At 32.4% G+C, this 21,848-nt stretch overlaps 1 protein-coding gene across 1 annotated transcript; it reads right to left on the minus strand.

Moving 5' to 3' along the window:
* Positions 1–7,830: 7,830 nt before the first annotated feature.
* On the minus strand, positions 7,831–9,942 carry LOC149535563 (7-deoxyloganetin glucosyltransferase-like). The gene is made up of 2 exons (XM_089806563.1): positions 9,407–9,942; positions 7,831–9,313 (listed from the first exon to the last, which is right to left on the minus strand). The coding sequence occupies exons 1-2, from the start codon at positions 9,915–9,917 to the stop codon at positions 8,355–8,357; spliced, it is 1,470 nt and encodes a 489-aa protein (XP_089662689.1). The 5' UTR covers positions 9,918–9,942; the 3' UTR covers positions 7,831–8,354.
* Between the last annotated feature and the right edge of the window lie 11,906 nt (positions 9,943–21,848).

A 21,848-nucleotide genomic window follows, 5' to 3' on the forward strand; every position in this document is an offset into this window, starting at 1 on the left:
AAAGCCCTGCTTGTAAGAAGATTCCCTAAAGGAAAAGGAAATTACAAAGGTAAAATACCTCTAATCTTTTTTCCTTGTGAAGAAGTTGGTCACATTGTTGCAAGCTGTCCAAACAAAGAAGGAAAAGAATAAAAGAAGAGTGACAAGTTCAAGGGTGAGAAATATTTCAAAAGCTACAAATACTACAAGGATAAAGGTAAGAAATCTTGTTACGTGGCTAAAGACTCTAATAGTAGTGATGAAGATGAAATGGTTTACATTACTCTAAAAAATGAATCAAATGATGAAAATGATAGGATGACCCTCATTTCTCAGATTATCAAGAATGATACATGGATTATTGATAGTGGTTGTTCTCACCACATTACTGGTGATAAATATAAATTTGAGCACTTGGAACACTATGATGGTGGGAGTGTCAGAATTGGAAATGATGAACCTTGTTATGTAAAAGGAAAATGTTGTATTACATTGACTGAAGAACTCAGGTGTGAAAATTCTTAGTGGGTTGAAGGACTAAAACACAATCTACTTAATGTGGCATAGTTTAATAATGTTAGATTCAAGTTAGAATTCATGAATGGAAAGGCCAAGCTATTGGATAGGGAAGGAAATATAGTTGGGATTGGCAACCAAACAAAAGTTAATCTACTCTATCTAGATCTAACTAAAAGGTCATGTTTCCTATTTCAAGTAGAGGAAAGTTTATTTTATGTCATAAAAGGTTGTCTCATGTGAATTTTCACAACCTAGTCAACATAAGAAAGAAAAAGGAGTGAGAGGCATTCCTAGTCTAAAGAAACATGATATGGACATGTGCAAAATTTGTCAAATTGGTAAAATGGGAAAGACAAGTTTCAAAAGAAATAACTATTAGTCTAAAGAAGTTCTAGAGCTGGTTCATACAAATCTTTGTGGACCCATTGGCATACAAAGCTACTATGGAGATAAGTACTTTAGTTTATTTGTTGATGATTATTCCAAGATGATGACAATTATGCACCTAAAACATAAATCTAAATCCTTTCAAAAATTCAAGTGGTATTCGACTAGATTGGGACAAGAAACATGAAAGAAACTAAAGTATCTAATGTTAGATAGAGGAGAAGAATTCATCTCAAATTAATTCAATGAGTTCTATAATGAAAGAGGAATCAAAAGATAGGTATCCACACCTAGTACATCTCAACTGAATGACATGGCAAAAAGAAGAAATAGATCCATTATGGATTGCACAAGAACACCGATGATAGAGGAAAATTTTGCAATCAAATATTGGAAGGAAGCAATCAACACAATAATTCATTGTTTAAATAGATTTCAGCTGAAGAAGGGCTCAAATTAAATGCCTTATGAATTATAATATGACTATAAACCTAATGTCTATTATTTCAAAGTATTTGGAAGCAAATTGTATATCTTGAAAGAATCCAATAAAGGAAAACATGAGGTGAAAAGTGATGAAGAAATATTCTTGGGATACTCCAACAAGAGCAAAGCATATAAATGTCTGAATCTTTCTACTTACAAAGTCATAGAAACTGCGCATGTGAAAATTGATGATTTTGCAAAAAATAGTGAACAATAAAGCATAAAAGAACCTGAAAACTATTGCAACTTTGTCTTCTTTGAACATGATAATATACCTGAGATTCAAGAAAATGCAATTGGAAATCAAAAGTATTCACCACTCAAGTCCCCTAAATCTCCATTTCAACTAGAGTTGTAGCCAATGCAACTTGAGTCATAGTCTAAAGCACCTGAGTTTCAGCAAGTACAAATCTAATCATAGTCTGACAGACTTGAGTTAGAGATAGTGGGACTCGAGCATGATTTTGAACATGATGAAAAGAATGAAAAAAGTTCTAAATCTAAGGAGAAGGTACCTATATTGGCTATATATGTCAAAAGGCATCATGCACTTGAACCTATCATTGGAGATCGATAAAAAAAGGCACAATGACAAGGAACAAATTAAAAGGTACATGTTTTCTTACCAAGTTTGAACCTAGAACTTTTAAAGATGCATTAAAAAATGAAAGTAGGATTGAGGAAATGAATAAAGAGATTGATCAAATTGAAAGGAACAAAACTTGGACTCTTGTAAAGATTGGGTTTCAAAGGAAAAATGAAAACAGTCTATACATCAAGGAAGGACCAAATAAGAAGATAGTAATAGTAGAAATATTTGTAGATGATACATTATTCACTGAACATGATGATCTCTAAAAATCTTTTTCTGAGGAAATGAGTAAAGAATTCGAAATGTCAATGTTTGGAAAGATTAAATTCTTTATTGTCATGCAAATTTAACAAATGAAAGATGGTATCTACATTACTCAATCAAAGTACATCAAGGAGATTTTGAAGAAATTTGGAATGGAAGATTCCCAACTAGTTGGAACACCTATGTCTACTAGACATAAGCTTTCCAAAAATGATGATTCCAGAGAGGTGGATCAAACTACATACAAATCAATGATTGGAAAACTTCAATATGTAGTACACACAACACCTGATATTTCATTACTAGTTGGTATGGTGGCAATATTCTCTACAAATCCAAAGGAAAATTATATGATGAAAATAAAAAGAATTATGAGGTATCTAAAAGTTACTAAAGATTATGGTTTGTAGAATAAGAAAGGAAGCAACTTTGAATTGAAAGCCTTCATTGATGATGATTGGGAAGGAAGGATTGATGACAGGAAAAGACCTAGTGGTGGATCATTCTTTCTTGGAAAGATGCTAGTGTCTTGGAAAGGCAAGAAACACAATTACATCTCTTAGTTTACAACAAAAGAAAAATATGTTGTAGTAGCAATTAATTATTCCAAATTCATTTGGTCCAAACAAATGTTGTCAAGTATGAAGGAAGAAATCAAGGATCCAATAATTATCTTCTTTGATAACACCAATGTAATTAACATATCCAGGAACCAAGTGATGCATACTAAAACAAAGCACATTGCAATAAAGTATCATTTTCTAAAAGAATTAGTACAAGAAAGAGAGGTGAGATTGGAATATGTGAGTACAAAAGAACAAATTGTAGACATATTCACCGAGTCATTTCCTAGGGATGTATTTTTGTATCTAAGAGGTAAGCTAGGGGTCATTCTCCTATCTAAAGCTCACTAGTAAAATTTTAGTGGTGCATCAACCAAGCATTTTTGAAGATCAGACCAGTTCATGCAGTGTCATAGTAGATTGCATATGAATTAGTACATTAGGTACATGGAAAATATATTGATTATTGTCATTGGCATGAGATGTCAAAGAGTGAGAGTTTGTTGTTATATCAGAGAAATTTTTTAGAAAGGGAAAGTTTTCTCGGAGAGTTTTCTTTCTTCAGTAAGTTCATGTTAGAGAAATCATTCTAGAGGGAGAAATTGATGTTAGAAGGAGTTCTCACTGATAGAGGGAGTTCTCATGGATGAAAATTAGAATGAAACTAAGAACATTATCCTTCTATTTTTCTCTAAAATTTCTTTATATTATGACATGTTGTGTTTCCATCAATGTCAAAGAGGGAGATTGTTGAAAAACATTATGCAAATTGTATGATGTCTTTGATGTTACACAAAATGTCAAGCCTTACCAAGCAATCAATGATAGCTAAGCTTACTCAAGCATCAAAGGAAGTCTCTTGTTTATGTTGAGCATTCAATTATAGAGACAATTTTAATTGAGATTAGTTGGCTAATGAAACAAATCCAATGTTGATCGAGTTCATTTGGTTACCAAAGGAAAGTTAGCATGAAGTCAGTATTGACCGAGTTGGGTTGGTTAACATTAGAACTCCTATTCTAACTGAGTTGGGTCAATTAATAAAGGGATTCTTAGTGTTTACCAAGTACTCAATCTTGTATTAGTTGACTATCACTATGTTATCTTTGATAAATTTATTGGTTAATTCAAGCTGACTGAAGGGTTAATATTTGATTTATTCAAAAATGATATTCAGGCTGACTTGACAAGGTAAATCATATATATGAAAGGTCAAGTTGAGGATTGAAATATGGAATTAAAAAATATGAATTAAGGAAATGAGTTTGAAGGATATCTATAAAGGACAGAGCATCCGAGTTGACCAAGATGCAAAGAACAGTCTAAACTAGGAGGGTCAAGCAATCAAGCCAAAACTAAGATCTAAATCAGCAAAGCTAGTTGTAGCACTAATCAGGTCAAGTCATTGTTACTCTCTAATAATTGTAGCAATGAATCAAATCTCTTAACAAAGTTAGCCTAATAGTTATTTTGTAAATCCTCTAACAAAGTGGCATTTCTAGATTGAAGTGTCTAAAGAGCTCTAACAAGACCACTCCTAATAGAGTGAAGTAAATCCTTCAACAAGGTTACACCTAGCAGTGTGTTTTGTAACCTTTAACAAGGTTGGCTCCTAACAAGGCTCACTTCAGAAGAGTGAAAAATAGTAACTAGTTGCAATTGGTGGTTTTCCCAAATTGGGTTTCCACCTTAAATCTTTGTGTCTCTTGTGCTCATATTATTTCCTTTATGTTTCTACAACTAAGTTAATAAAAGTTAATCACATTAATATCTTAAAGATCTCTTTGCTAACTAAGTTACAGTAGTATTTTGAATTTTAACCAAGTTACAACAAAATAATTAGTGTTAACCGAGTTACAACAAGTTATTGGTTTTATATTTTGTTGACATCTTAAAGGGACTTTTGGGCTTTTTTTGGTAGTAGCTAATTCACCCCTCCCTCTCAGTTACTCCTTTCCATTTCCAATAATTAATATCTTGATAAAATTTATATTCTTGTTGACTTTTGTGATTTAGATTAGCTAGGGAACTCAATCTAAAATCTATAGCTCCTTCCCTTTCTCAATCCTCTCATGGTGCCTATTGTGCTTTTTCCAAGATACCCATTAGATTCTAGTTGAAATAAGACAATTTTTGTCAATCATTTTCCTTCATAACCATGTTCTTCATCTCCTTAAAGAAATATTATTCATAAATGTTCCTTTGCTTTTAACATCACCACAAATTTATAGATTTAGACACATTCTAACCTTGATCCTTACAATATTTATTTAAATAAATAGTCTACATACTAAAAAAAACTATTATTTTATGCCAACAAACACATCACAAACTATTTGTATTTCTTTTAAGCATATATTTTCTTTTGAAACACTCTTTTGTTTTGCTTTTAGAATCTTCAAATTCTTCTTCGTAGCATCTTTTAAAAAATATTTATCTGCATTTCTTATTAGAACATTCTTCAAGTCTTTCTCAAGATTATTAATTGCACAAAAATATTCACATCTTCATTATCTAAACTTACTCAAATTTTATATTTAAGGTGAATTACATTTCTCAAATTCCACTTTTTCTTCCTCCAAACTATCATTTTCACAAAGTAATATTACATTTATTTATTTATCATTTTTATTCACTTTGAAACAAAGGACTTGCCTTCCTCAATTTCATTAATTTGATGCCTTCAAAATAAATTTGGCCTTATAAAATGCTTTTAATTTTATCATTTATAATCAAATCCAATGATTTTTTAGGCAATGACTTCTCTTTTCATGACTTCCTCTATAGAGACAAAGTTGTTTAATGAACTATAGTATGATTTTATACTCACATTTACGTGGAAGGTTTCTCAAATATGCATCTTTTTTGCAAAAATAAAAAATAAAAACAAAAAAAACTCTTCTCATAGCTTATTTTATCTTTAAGAAAAACATCTAGGATTTTCCAAACATTGTCTTTGACCTCAAACATTCTTAATTCATCTTTTTTGACACAAAATTATAGATTTAAAATCACAAAAAACACAAAATGAATTTAACAAACAAATATGTTTTATATTTTTTCAACTTCTATCACATGAATATGGAGGATTTTTCTATCTTGAATATAGAGTACAATAAGATAGTATATTATAGAGATTACAACCTCTAAGAAATAATAGTTGAGTGCATCACAACTTAAATATACTTCTAAACCATGTAAATTATCATTTTATAAAATTTATCAAAACCATTAAAAACATATATTTGAAATCTATCTCTAGAAACTCCAATTGCATTCTTGGCGTGATTAATTTTATTTCAAATTTCATGCTTGACATCAATATCTAATAAAAACAACTAAATTCTCCATACAAAATAGCATTTTTTAGATTTGTTGTCTTTAATTTTTATTTTTATCTTTCCTTACTAGACTTTATATTTTATTTCTACTTTTCTAAGAGTGATTCTTTGTTTCCTACAGTACAAAATGTGTTTTAGAGGGTGACTAAGGGGAAAAATGCAACCTGTCATCTTTATCAATATTTTATTGATTTATACTGTCCCGGGAAAACATTTCCCTTTGATTGCAGCTTCACATCATGTTTTCAGCATTCTATTATTTTATAATTAGAAGAAACTTAAAGAAATAAAGATATATTAATGTCCTCATTTCGCAACTATTTTTTCTTTTTTGACAAATAAAATTTCTCCATGTGGAAACTATCTTCAGATTGAGAAAATTTATCCCCTTTTGTAGGTTGGGCTATGTCTTCTTTGAATGGAGCATAACTCCTTTAGATAGTGGTAATTTCTTTCCTTCATTTTTTTTTTTAACTACATTTGTTTTGTCTTATTTGCAGCATGCAAGTCCCTTAACAACATTTATCTATACTTTCATGATTCCTTGTTGACTTTGGTGACCACTTTTTGAAAGTTATGACTAACAAACTTCCTCTAACCTACTTATTGATCTATTTAGCATGTTTGATCATTTGACATGATAGATTTAGCTCCAAACATTTTTTAGAGCTCAACCTACTTGAATTTGATATAATATAAAATGGAGGAATAAATGCACATATCTCGATGCATAACAAATGCACAAATAAAAATAAATATTGATTTGATTGAAGGGTCATAAAGAACTTCTTGATCATACGATTAAAGACAATCCACCAAAAATCTGATAAAAAAATTCACTACAAATAAAAGATTTATATAGAAACTATGAAAAACTTTGAAGATCAATCTGAATGGACAAAGAAAAATGCATGTTACCTTGAATGCAGTAAGGAAATTGGCTTCTCAGAATTTGGCAACCTACAAATTGTGTCATATGTGCATTTATAGGCTATGAGCATCGACTAGAAAATTGATGTGCTTACAACGGACAAGTGTGTCATTCTTGATGGGGAAAACTTTATTGCAAATAGTATTATGCGGCATGGACATCTATTGTGGGGAACAAGAAAGTTACTCTGCATCTAGACTGATCTTCTAAAACAAGATGGTGCACTTGATGGTGGTCCTACTCTTGCAAGCCCGTGGAAACCACTGTTTGACTACAAAGTCTACCTAACTGTTCAACATCATCATTTAAACGAGCAATATAATTTGTCTACTTTCTAACCATTCAACATCATAATTTAAATGGGCAATATGATCTGTCTACTTTCTAGATTTTTACATCTGCTTACAACCTATATTCAATGCGAGGAGATGAGTCTAGATACTCTAGTGCCTAAAAAGGAGTTCCATCTACCTGGTGAAAACATATATCTATACCTATTCTACACATAGATTACAAATTCCAAACTAAATCACCTACAAGTGAAAAGTTACGACAACTTGTCTTCTTGTGCTAACGTATTCAACTCTCATTTATCAGTTTGAAATATTTACAACGAACTATAAAAGAAACAAATAAAGAAGACAAAAAAATCAAATCCAAATTCATAGCACTGACTATTCAGCAAACTAGCAAATGAGAAAAATAGAAATATAAAAACTAAAAAATATAAAACTCGATATTGAATATAGTAACCATATACTATATCAGTGACTGAAAAATATTTGGATTCCAGTGATTGATTAACTATAGCAAATTTACATGCAGTGAATGCTATAGTTATCTGCCTTCAACAGAAATAAAAATATCTCATCTGTATTTAGACAAATACTTGAAGAGATCATTTTATTGCTTGAAGAGATCTTGTTAATGCTAGCGCCAAATATCTTTTTCATTAACTCTGTAGCACTGGCTTATTTGGTCCAATCGATCCTCTTCTAAGAGGTGACATCACTCATAGGAATCGTGAGAAGTGAAACAAAGCTATTCCTGAAGAGGAACATGCAGTACGACTTTAAAGGGAAACGCCAAAAGAAAATAGACAGGATTGGCATATAATGACCTGTCATAGATTATTATAAGCGACACGACAAGACAATGCAATTAGCATTTCCTTGCTGGTGCCAACTACCGTGACTCGTTCGTAGGAGGGCATTTGAGAGTTACTTTCTACTGTCAAGCAAACATTGAAATCGTACATGGCCTTTAAGAACAAACTGTTAAAAGAATGAAACTTATGCTTGGATGCTCAGGGACTTGGCTCTTGCGATCATGTCTTGTGTAAACTTATCCAAATATCTGTAGGAGGAACCTCCTGGTATGACCGCTCTCCAGGCAGCTTCCTTCAGCTCCAACGCTCTCTTTCTCAATCCATTCCCTTCCTCCCCTCTCATCAACATTCCAACGACCTTCTCCACTTCCTCTCTCCTCACCAAAACATTATCATCTTCCACCCGAGACTCGATTTCCACGGCAATCTTCCATACCTCTTTGCAAAGTCTGCTGTTGTGAAACTGCTCCGCCCACAAGGGCCATCCGATCATAGGAACTCCCATGCTCATGCTTTCCACGGAAGAATTCCACCCGTTGTGCGTCAGGAACCCTCGCACGGATGGATGAGACAGAACTTTCAATTGAGGAGTCCAATCCACAACCATTCCACGGCCATTCACTCGTTCCCGAAATCCTTGAGGCAAAACTGCGGATCGCCCATCGGCTATGTCAATCCTGAGCACCCAAAGAAAAGGCTGCTGGCTGCCCTCAAGCCCTAGAGCCAGCTCTTGCAACTGCTCCATCGACATGACCGCGATGCTCCCAAAAGAGACATACAGAACAGAAGACGGCTTTTGCGTGTCAAGCCAATTGAGGCAGTCGAGATCATCCTTCCAAAGGCTTGTAGAAATGTTTACAGAGGATTCAGTGTCTTGGAGAAACTCAGGCAAGAAAACAGGGCCAACACTAACCGCAGGACAGCCATTGGAGAGTCCAGCTATGGCTTCCAGGCCTTCAATCTCTTCAAAACTGTTGACGAGCATGTAATCGGATTTCTTCTGTTTGTCCGATATGTTCACCATGATTTCAAACATGGGATCGGACCTGTCTCGGAAGAATATCATCAGATCCGTCGGTTTGACTGGCGGAATGTTTCCGGGCAGACAAGTGATAAGATTTTCCGGACGCTGTGCCTCCTTCACTGCAAACAACACAGCAAATAGAAACAAATATCTTAATAAATCTATACCATAATAGGCTAATAGGTCTGGCGCAAGTGACTGTTGAACCGTACCATTGATTGGAATGAGTCCGTTGTGAAGGAGAAAGCGGGAAGAAGTGAGGGCAATGGAGGCAGAGCAAGAGAATGTCCAGAATATGGCACGTGGAACTCCAAGGACTGAGGCCACGTCATCAGTGCAGGCGAAGAGAGAATCTGCAACCATGCATGTAATCGGCGGCGCCTCATCGGCCGTGCTTTGCAGGAGTCGAACCATGGCGGGGCAGAGTTTCTGGACTGCCTGGAAAAACTCGTGGATTATGAGAAGGCGAGGGTGGTGAGGAGGGAGGCCGTCGGGAAGAGAGAGAAAGCGAAAGTGCATCCCTTGCTGCTGCAACCGACGGGAGATTGTAGCGGCATCGTTGGGAGGTCTAAAGATCCTGTCCTGGGCCCAATCTGTGTTGATGAAAGTGATGAAAAACCCCCGGGCGGCTAAAAGTTTTGCCAGGTGAAAGAAAGGGGTGATGTGGCCTTGAGCAGGAAGCGGCACCATTACTGCGTGAGGCCGAAGATCAGTTGAGGCCATGTTTGTGGATTGCACGTTTCAAAGCTCTAACAACTTGTAGCTTTTTTTAAACTGTAGGTTACCCAAACGAGTCAAATATCTACGGTCAACGTTTAAGATTGAATTTAGATGGCAATGACGTGAGTGTGTAAGGCTGCAGTCAAATGTGCGTTCACTGGGATCCTTTCTTCACAGTCGGTCTAAACACGATGTACAGATCGTTGAATTTATTTTTTTTCAACAAAGGCGACAAAGCCTATATAAATTTATAATAATAATAATAAGAAACTAAATAAAAGATTTTGTACATCATGCTGACAATAATAAGAAACTATAAATATTAGCAGAGCATGTAGTTCTGAAATGTCTGAAAAATCCGCAGCTTGCTGGCAGGATAAATCAAAATGACAAACCCCATAGCATACAACAGGGTTACCAAATAAGACAAAAAAATATATACAGCTCATACTGCTGGTAATAAGCTAAGAAAATATAGCACATGAAAACCAATAAGTTCAGGCTCCATAATATCCAACTATTGATCCATGATATCTTGGAGTTGAGGCAGATTTCCATGGCCGTGACCATAGGAAGTAGAGATATGGCAGTAATGATGACCACATAGACAATGAGAAGAGGGTGACCCAATAAGAGGACGAGCTTTGACCATTGAAGCCCCTGCACAAGTCACTGCAACTATAACAGAAACATTAGAGAGAATCAAGTATGATTTATAATTAGCAAGATCAGCAACGGCACCGAGTCATCATTTAGAGGCAATTCATTTATCTTGCCCAAGTATGTTTGAAACGTCCTGAAACTCCGCTAAATTTGGTGAGCCCTCGAAGAGGCAAAGATTATGGCCATCACATGCCAAGTTGGTGAACATGTTAGCCAATGCATTGCCCTCCTTGTACGTGTGACAAATGTGTAAATCTTCAAATTTGTGCAGCATAGACCACACATGTCGAAGAATATACTGTATCTTCCTATTTGAAGAGACCCTGGTAGTGGTAGCATGGATAATAATCAAAGAGTCACCTTCGATAATCAGATGAGAAAAGCCTTGTTGGATGGAAGCATTGAGACCCAATAGCAGTGCCATAGCTTCCGCCTAGTTGATAGTAGAAGTCGGTAAAGGAACTGAAGATGCCAATAGTAATGTTCCTGAATGATCTCGTAATAAAAAACCAGCACTAGAGACTCTAGGGTTGTCACGAGAGTCCCCATTAAAATTTAGTTATACAAATGGGGGATGAAGAAGATGCCAACGAATCTCTTTTCTACTAATTTTGGCTGTGGGATTATGTGGCATAGAGCTTGCTGAAGGGATCTTGATATTGCTCCAGTTCTTGATTAGATCTGCATCCCACATAGAGAATTTGGAAGCTATCAGTTCTTGATTAGATCTGCATCCCACATAGAGAATTTGGAAGCTATCAAAACTGATTTGAGGATTTTAACATTTAGAAGTTTTGTGATATAGTGTTCCAGGTTGATTAAGAATGGATTGAGGTTTGTTTCTCTATGCTTGAAAATTATGCAATTACATTCCCACCATAGTGCTCGAACAACTAAGGCTGGGATAATGATCCGAATAGCTCCACATATAGAAGACTGGTACAACAGTGGCCAAGATTGAAATAGGTCCCAAAGAGTCTTTGGGAGAGGGAGACTGAGGTTCAGTTTAGTAAGCATATGGATCCAACATGTGTATGCAAAATTGTAATGGAGAAATAGATGGTCTGCACTTTCAACATTATCTTTGCATAGGACACATAGAAAGGGATTAGAAATGTTGGGCCAAGCAAGGCAGTCACTAGTAAGAGCACATTTCTTCAATGCAAGCCATGAGAAATAGCCAACCTTAGGGGAAATTGCATTATTCCAACAGAACATATACGACCTTTAAGATGACAAGTTATGTTGGATTAGTGATAACGCTTCGTAGCCCTTCTTAATTGTGTAGTTCCCTGTGCTAGATGGGGCCCAAATGGTTTCATCTTTATTTCCAAATATAAAAACATGCCTATCATGTGGTATGTCCTCAATAGCTCGCTGATGAGCAAGAGGAATTGGGAAGGAGGTGCAACAAAAGATGATGAAAGAGGATAAGAATCATAATAACATTCCTCTTCTTTTTTTTTCAAAACTTTCACTCCACACAAAAAAAATCATGTACTCTAAAATTGTGAGTTCTCCCTCATGAAAGTATGGCCATAGATTATCTATATTCAATTGATCATTAAATTTAATTATCTATAATTACATTATCAAATAAATTTGAGTCATTCATGATTAAGTCTACAGTCACATTTGTGTAATTTAATATTGTTTTCTTACTATTAGAATCTATGTAAGCAATCTTTTCTTATGGAACTGGTTAAATCTTACCAACGGAAAATGCAGCTTTTGAAAAAATAATTTGAGTGTTCTTTCGATAAGATTTATATTTTAGTTTATGATTTAGATAGTTTCTTCTTACTTAATTTCTTAAATTGTAATCTAGAAATGGGAAAATGAAGCTTTTATTAAAAAAAATACTAAGTGTTCCCCTGGTAAGGTTTATGTTTTAATTCACAATTTAGACTTTTCCTTCTCATGGAATTTGCTAAAGCATAAAGTAGAATGTAAATCTTACGAAGGGAAAAAGGGAGTTTTCAAGGAAAAGAACGTGTTCCCCTTGGTAAAAATTATGTTTTAGTTTATGATTTAAGGGTTTCCCTCTCATGGAATTGGCTAAATCATTAACTAAAATGTAAATCTTACCAAGGGGAAAAGGGAGTTTTGAAAGAAAAAATTGCGCCCCCCTTGGTAAGATTTATGTTTTTGTTTATGATTTAGTTTATGTTGTTATCATCTATCTTCTCTTCCCTAAGCATAACAAGGTTGGTTAATTTGTTGGTGCTAGGGAAACTGGTTAATTTGTTGGTGCTAGGGAAACCACTAAACTTCTAGTGAGAAGTCTATTGAGTAAGAAAGTTGTGATTTGTAGGTTGAAATTAATTTCATATAAACTTGTTTCAAGTTCCTCTTTAATGAGGTTTTGATTTTTACCTATAATTTTTTTTGCAAAAGAAAAATATGAGTCTTTTATAACAATCACAATATAGAGTGACAACCTCGATTAAAGGTAGGAATAAATGACACTCTAGTAATAGCACACACAACAATTATTTAAAGCCTCTAAGAGATTAATCACTCCCATTGCAACCTTGTTTGATTGCACCTATATTTGCATAATCACAAAAGAATAATCATTGCCTTGACATAAAGAAATTATTTAGGAACAATTGCATTTCTAGAAAACAAAAACAATTACTTAATTTTCCTTATGGTAAAGAAGAATTATTCCTTAAAGAATGGAAAATGAGTGTTTACCTAAAAAAGGTTCTAAATCGATTCCCAAAAAGAGTTGTGTCCCTTGTAAATAACTCATGCCTAAAAAATTAGAACAATTATTGAATTGAGAGTGACATAACTATTAATTGAAACAAAATTGGGAGAAGCAGTTAGATTTGTTGGGATTAAGTGTTTCCTTCTATAAAATAATTTATTAAAATATTTCAATTAAATAATTATTTAGTTATGGTACATCTAGAAATGTGGTTAGCCACATTAATATTTATGGGAGGTCACTTGTTAAGTTTGTTTGTAACAATGGGTTAGTTATTTAATATTCATGTGAGACATAGAATAATTAATTAGGAAAATACATTTAATATTGTGATATCTTAATATAAAATCTTAAATTAGGGGTCAATGCTTTAGTGTTATCATGATTTTTAGATGCATGGTTCTATGCAACCATTTATAGAATGTGAGATTATATAAGAAAACACATGTTTAGTGGTTAAGATTTAGAAAAGGTAATCTGTTTATCTTGTAACTTGTGCATATATTTTGACATGTGTGGAGAATTTGATTCATTTATGGGTGACATTTAAGAGGGTGTGTATAACATTGTGTCATGTCAATTGTATTGCACTAGATGCCACAAACCAACAACATCTATCCTATTTGATTTTCCAATAGTATTGGAAGAGCCTAAATGACAACAAAATAAATATATCTCATCATCTCATCAATAAGTGCTTGTGACATATTTTAAAAGGTTTGTTTCAAGATCAATTTACCCCTAATCAATGTTGTGTTCTATTTCAACAACTCCTGTTGGTGGCAATAATAAATTGGAATTGTCCTACACATATTCTATATAATTTCATTAGTTTATGAGTTTGTGAAGAGTGCACACAAATTAAATTTTCAAAACAAACAATCTTCTAAGATAGTTTTTCTACATAAAGTTTTCTTGTGCATTTACCTTTCATTAAATTATTTTTCAATTTCCTTTGGTTCAAGATTAAGTATAGAGTGCACTAAAGTCATATTATAGAAAAAAATTACTTTAAATTATAATATAGAATATCCATATAAAATTATATATTTTGTTCGATCGTGCTAGATCAATATTGATTTTCCACTCATTCATATGCCTCATGAGAGACAATATATTTCAATTATTTAGCAAGAGTGGTCCCATGAGATTTTGTTGTTGGAAATTTCAACCTTGCAATTAATGAGTCCAATTCATTTTTATTATTTTTTTAACCTATTAAGTTTTCTTATGTTACTAGAGGATATTAATAATTAGAAGAAGGTCAATTTTGAAATTCTTTTTTTGAAGGGTTTGTTTAGGACATAAACCATTAATTTCATCATTTGGGGGGTGTATTCTCAACTCTTGAAAAATTAAACCAATTTCACTCAAAAAAATATTTCAATGTTATCTATTTAAATCTAAATTCTATCCTGATAGCAAAAAAACCAAAATGGCTTATTCATCGACCTTGTGTTGTGTTTTTGGACAATTTTTGTGATGATAGAGAAAAAAGAAAGTTTAAATTTAGGCCTAGACAAAATAAAAGAATTATTTAAAAAAAAATTAGGTCATGGTTTTACAACTAGAAAGAAAATAGAAAAATGTTAACATATTTTTCTCTTTTATTGCCAAAAAAGACCATAACATGAACATTTTATAGAATTCTCATGTTCTAGCCTAATGGTGGCCAAAGAGTTTGATGAATAGTTTATATTCTCATGTCTTTGTCTATAAGCCTTATTATATTTTCATTATTCCATCATTTATCAAGGTTTTTATGACTACTTATCAATGTAAATCTATATAAGAAAATTGTTTTTGCTAGCCTAGATAAGTTTTCTTTGTTTTTATTTCATTGTTAAGTATTATAGATCATGTTTTTGGATACCTCTTTTCTTTGGAAAACAATTTCTTTTCTAGATATCAATTTTCACAATAATCTTATGAAGGCAAAGACAAACAAGAACTTGTTCATGCATTCCTAACTTAACACAAGATTTCCAACAAAATTTATATAATAATTTATTCTTCAAATCTCTCAATGATATTCCAAGTATAATACTTCTTTAATGCAAGAAAATCTTAAAATTATTAGAAGTGTTGAAAAATGAACATTTTGCTTATTAATAACAATTACCTCTTTTACATTTTAAAAATAACATAAAAAATAATTAAATAAGATTTATTCATTACTTCTCTAGCTACTTAAACATTCTAATTAGGCAAGGCAATTTACGTTGAATATGCATAAGATATATGTTTATTATAATATATTACTTATCTATTTAAATTACTAATATTTTTTCCTTTTCTAACAATGATGATAAAAATATTAAGTTGAATTATGCAAGCACTCTTTATTGGCTAACCACAAATGATAATAGAGATTTTAGGACAACAGCAACTATTGTGGTTGGTCTATAAAATATTTTAATATTTGACACTGAAACATATATTTGTTTTAAAAAAATCACTTTTATATGCTTATTATTACTAAAAAATTGTAAAGAAATTGAAGACAATGTAAACTAGTGATTTGTAGACTTTTATTTCTAATTTATAAAAATAATTTTTATTTTATTTTTTGAATTGATTGAAGTCCATTTTTATTTCTCCTTCAAGAAGTGGTATATATGAAAAATCAGCAATTTTAAAGAGTGATGGTTGTTTTGATCAACATAACTTTTTTTATTAAAAATGTGATAATGACAAAGTTCTTTCAAGACTAGAATGTTAACATCAACACTTACCAACGTTAGTTGGTTTGAATCAATTTTGTTAAGAACTGTAGATTTTATTTGATGGTAAATTGACATCAATGAAAAATTAGACATAGGTTGATTTTGATTGATATAATTAATTTTGTATATATCAAAATGGATTTTTTATTTTTTTGATAGAAAGGTGATACATGTACCTTTGATGAGTATATTTTTTAAAAATTATTTTCTTCAAATAAAAATTTATGAAATGGCCAAACAACCTATATTTAATAAAATTTCTAAAAAAATATGACATTAAATACAATCTATATTAAAAGTAGAGTCATTAGAAAGCTTATTTAGAGTACAACAATATGATATATTTAGTTTTCGAAAATGATCCTATTTAGCCCTTGTTTGAGCCCTCAAAAGGGAAAAAATTGATAGAAAATTTAAGAATTTTGTAAAAATTTCTATTTTGGGACCTTTGAATGAAGCCCTTAAAGTGGCTTCATTCAAAGCCCCCTAGGAGTAGTTTGGGTGGCCCTAAGGGGGTTTGAACGAACCCCCCTGGCCCATTTTTTGGGTCTCTTATTTGCCCCAAGGGGGTTCGAACAAAGCCCCTTGGCCCACTTTTTGACCATTTGTTGGACCTAGGGGCTTCATTCGAAGCTCGCCATGCCGATTGGCACAAGGGGCTTTGAAGGAAGCCCCTAGGGTCATGGCTTCGAATGAAGCCCTAGGGGGGCTTCATTTGAAGCCCCTAGAATTATTATTTTGCACTTCCCATCTGATTTCTTCATGATGGAAAGTAGGAACCATTATTATGACCTTTCTTTTTAAACATGTGTAAATTACACTCAATAGGGTGATGATTCAACACAAAATTAAATGTCAAATCTTCTAGTAACTATCACTAAGACCTTAACTTCCCCTCCCTGTCAGCATGGAAAGAGAAAGAAGAACTAGTATAAGGACCCCTAGGGAGAACTAGGGAGACGATTTGGTGACCATTGAGAGTAGTTTTAAGAAATTAGATGAGAGGAAGGATATTGTTGAACAAATATTCGATGATGTTGTCAGGTTTGCAGTTAGGGTTATCTTCTCGACATTTGTGATTCTTCACCTACTCCATGCTGAAAAAGAAGGTCTTATTATTGTGGGTAGTGGACACCATTGGCTCTCTCTACAAGTTCCTAGCTAATGATTAGCTACAATTATTGTTCGACAAGCCAAAGGGAAAGGACAAGAGTAAGGAGAGCTAGCTCTCCCTTTTGCTATAATTTTTGTTATGTTATTTACTTATGCTCTTGGCCCATGGGGGCTCTATCCATGGTGCTTTTTTGGACTTTCTATTTATATTAGCTCTGTACATATTATATTAATGACTAATCATATTATTCTAGTTATGATTAGATTTTGAGATACTTTGATTTGGGGGTTTTTTAATTAACAAAGGCGGCAAGTTAGTATGTGTTGTATCTCAGTTGTATTTATCTTAGAGTGATTTGTTTCTTAGGTGAGCCCCCACTTTTTCTTTCTTTTTAATTTCAAAAACTATCATCGATGAGGTATGTTTAAAATTATAGAGCTCGGTAGATTTTATACCGAATACTTGCATCACTGCACAAATGTCAAGGGTACCTATCCATGAGTATCATTCTTAAAGAGCATACATACTTCCTTTTTGGGTCACATCATAAGCATAATCAATACATCATAAATATTGATTAAGAACAAAATTAATAATGCATACATTGGAATGATAAGCATATAATGATCATATTATCAAAATGTTATAATTGTACCAAAGGATACACCATGTGGATCCTACCAATACCAAAGAATTGCAATATACATGATACAATACAACATACACCATATTGACAATGGATCAAAATAGTCAAAAAATAATACAGATGTGAAAGACATTACACGGATGCCCATGTCCAAGCATTCATGGAGATGTGAATACATATTATCCATACTCATGAATGTTATTTATATGGACTTATATTCATTAAGTTCATAAAAGTATTTAAATTACAAGTTATATTAATTTAGTTTGCATTGACAATAATTTCAACTTAAATCAATGTAATTAAAATTAGAATAAAAAACTGATGGTGAAAATTAATACTCATACTCCAATTTATCCTATTCTTTGGTCTAATAATAAGTGATATATAATCAAATATATTGAATAGTTCATAAATTTACTATAGCAATAAAGTGGACAAATAGTCATATACATTTCTCATCCTAATATTTATGATTGTTAAAATCATCCAAATCACCTATCTACTAGTGGACTTAAACCTTTTATCTAGATAGTAATATATAAGCATACTTCATGACCATTGGATAAGTGCTACTAACTTAAGTCTATATATAAATACACAATATATAAATACACAATCTTCAATACTCAAATCAACATTTCTTAGAGTGAACAACAATGCAAAATCATTAGTTTTTTAAAGTGTCAAATCAAAGCATGACACAAATAAAAGTTAAATTTGAGGATAAATCATGTCATTGCTTATTTTAAGTGATACCAAAAACAGCTATTGTACAGTACAGAAATACAAGTACTTGAAGGTTAATGAGTAATTAACTAACAATACTAATTTATTTATCTTCTATGAAAATCAAACAAGTTGAGTATTATAAATATTCATTTATAATAATCTTAATTATGAGTGTAAGATCAATCCAATTTATCTCTTGCACATATAAAGTTGAATAGATAGAATATTAAAATATTTCATTAAAAAGTTAGACTAATCAAACATATCAATTATGAATATAAACACATGTTCTTATATCCCTTATAGATATAAAATTAAATAGTCAAAAATAGAATTATCTAGAAATTAATTATAAACCTATATAACATAATGTTATACAAACATTAAAAGAATTCATTTCAATAATATTATTGATATGTATTCATAATGATGATGCATTTCTATATCAATTTCGATTTAATTTTCCTCCCTTTTTAATGAGATGAATTAAGCGACATATTTTTTTATATATAATATGGGACATCTCCCAATCAGTATACATTCCCATTTATTCTCCAGTTTACATTCCCATTTATTCTTACTCATGCACAATTTTATGCATTTGACCCATCTATTCTACATCATACATTTGTCATTTCGTGATACACAAGTCAATATTTTGGTGCTTGCATTTGATATTTAATAACTTATATTGACTCCAAAATATAGATTATTCGAACTCCTAAATTTTACCATCCTCGTTGATAATGAACTGAATCCACGTTACTGTAATCTGTCATTATGTTTTGATATATAAAGATATTAAGTTGTGAATAAGTACATCCAAAATTGTCCAATTATTATTAAACAGCTTTTCTGAGAACGTATAGATTAGGAACTTAATATGTGGACTTTCGTATTCACCCAAGCTTATAATGCTAGTGATCTCACAACTTGACAGATTTTCTCAAATTCCATCATTTATGATAAATTGACCCTCCTCAAAATTTATCCACAGAATTCTTTATCATTTGCCAATCCACAGCAATCACATTCACCATTGAAAGAGCTCTAACATTGTCACTCTATTAAAGGGAAATGCCCATTAAACTTGATGCAGTGCGGCTCGCACTCGCAACTGCATCGCACCAACCATGGATATTAATCATGAAGGGACAAACCAGAGTTGGGAAGCTGTGTATTTTCTGTGGCTGCAACTTCGAAGAACACGTGTATTTTCTTTGAACACAACCTCTTCATGACTTTATTGCTTTGATTTAGCTAGAAAAATAAAAGAGAAATGCTTATGCTTTTTGTGTTTGTGGATTCCATTGAATCGCCCATTGACAGGCAATACTTTACTGAAAGAAATGTGTGACAAATGAAATATTGCTTTTGTTCAAAATGGATTGAAATGGATAGCAATAATAAAAAGAAATTGACAAGCATTAGGCAGAAATTAATGCACTCGTCCCCACCTTAATTGGATTCGAGCTAAGTGACATCATTCAAACATGAAAGAACATTACATTTGAAAAGGAATCGCCTCCCCCTGAGAGCAACGGAACATCGTGCAATCATTCATCACTTCCTGGATAAAACCCAGCCACATATGGACATGGAAATCCCATTATGGAATACGCTCCTGACGTAATCTGTGACGTGATTCCTGGCGTTGTGGCATGAATATGTCATATCAACCGTACTACTTTATGCCCCCATTCTCCAAAACCTATCCTCTAATTTGCCGACAGCACTGAAAGAACTTACTCAGCAACGAAAATAAGTCACTCCGGTCATCTGAGTTATTGAAATCTAGAAAGACATCAAAGGCTCCATTGCCGAAATGAATACATAGGGGTCAAATGCATCTGATTAGACGGTTTGTTGTTTATAATAAATTAATTTTTAAATTTATTAATAAATGGAAATAAATTGTCTAATAATATTTATTCGGCCCTGCATAAATAGTAGCTAATTAGCTTCCAAATTTGTCTAGATAAGATTAATCTTAAAGGAATTTCTTTATAAAAAGTTATTTAATAAATAAATGGTAAAAACTATTGTCAGTTGCATAGATGGCACCCATAAACATTTCCTTCCCATTACATATTGTCATTGTCATCTGTCTTTTCTTTATTAGGCACAATCTAATGGACAATTTGTTAGTGCTATGTCATCCACTGAACTCCCAATTAGGACTCTTGGAAGTAAGAGAGTTGTGATGCTTAGTTGTAAATGAATCCCATTTAAACTCGTCCTAAGCTCTTTTCTAATGAAGTTTTAAATTCTACAAATAAACCTTTAAAAAAATAAAAAACATGTGGCCTTTATATCAATCAAAATGTTGAGAGGGAAATCTCAATTCAAGGAAGGAATAAATAACACTCTACTAATAGTGCACATGACAATGATCTAAAGGTACTAAGAGGTTTATCACTCTCATTGCATGCTTTCTCAATTGCATCTAAATTTGCACATCAATAAGAATAAAACATGGCTATGGTATAAAGAAATTAATTACATACAATTATCTTTCTTGGAAATAAAGAAAATTATTTAATTTTCTCTATGTTAGAGAAATTTTCATCCTTAGAGAATGTGAATTCTCTATTCACTTAAAAGGGATTCTAAATTAATCCCAAAAGGAGTGATGCCCCTTTTGAACAACCCATGCTTAAAAAATGTAAACAAATATTGAATATAGAACCACTCAACTATTATGGAATAAAATTAAAATAAGTTCTTGGATGTGTTGGAATTAAGTTTTGCACACATTGCATAAAATGATTTATTAAAATATTATAATTAAACAATTATTTAGTTGTTGTACATCTACAAGAGGTGGCTAGCCATACAAATAATTATCCAAGGCCACTTCTTAAGTTCCATTGTAATATTGGGTTAGCTAATGAATATACATGAGAAATATAGAATGGTTCATTAGGAAAACATATTCACTATTGTTATATCTTAATATCAGATCTTAAATGAAGGGTCAATGACTTAGGGTTATCATGGTTTTGAGGTGTATTGTTATATTCAATCATTTATAGAAGTATGAGTCTATATGATAAAGAACATGTTTTGTGGTTAAGACTTAGGAATGGTAATTTTTTTACTTCTAATTTATGCACATAGGCTGATATGTGTAAATAATTTGATTAGTTTGTGGGTGACATTAAAGAGTGCAAGTATGGCATTATCGTTAGCATGAATGTTGATGATACTATATCAGGGGAGTATCCGTAACATTAGACAGTATTGATATGTTGCATCCATGACTATGTTTATCATTGATGTCAACATAGCAGTAAGTTTGTGAAGACTAGCAAAGTAACATAGAGAGATTGTATTT

This window comes from Cupressus sempervirens, chromosome 10, assembly GCF_028749045.1.
Source record: "Cupressus sempervirens isolate cs-2001-9-10 chromosome 10, ASM2874904v1, whole genome shotgun sequence".
In the NCBI taxonomy this organism is placed as follows: Eukaryota; Viridiplantae; Streptophyta; class Pinopsida; order Cupressales; family Cupressaceae; genus Cupressus; species Cupressus sempervirens.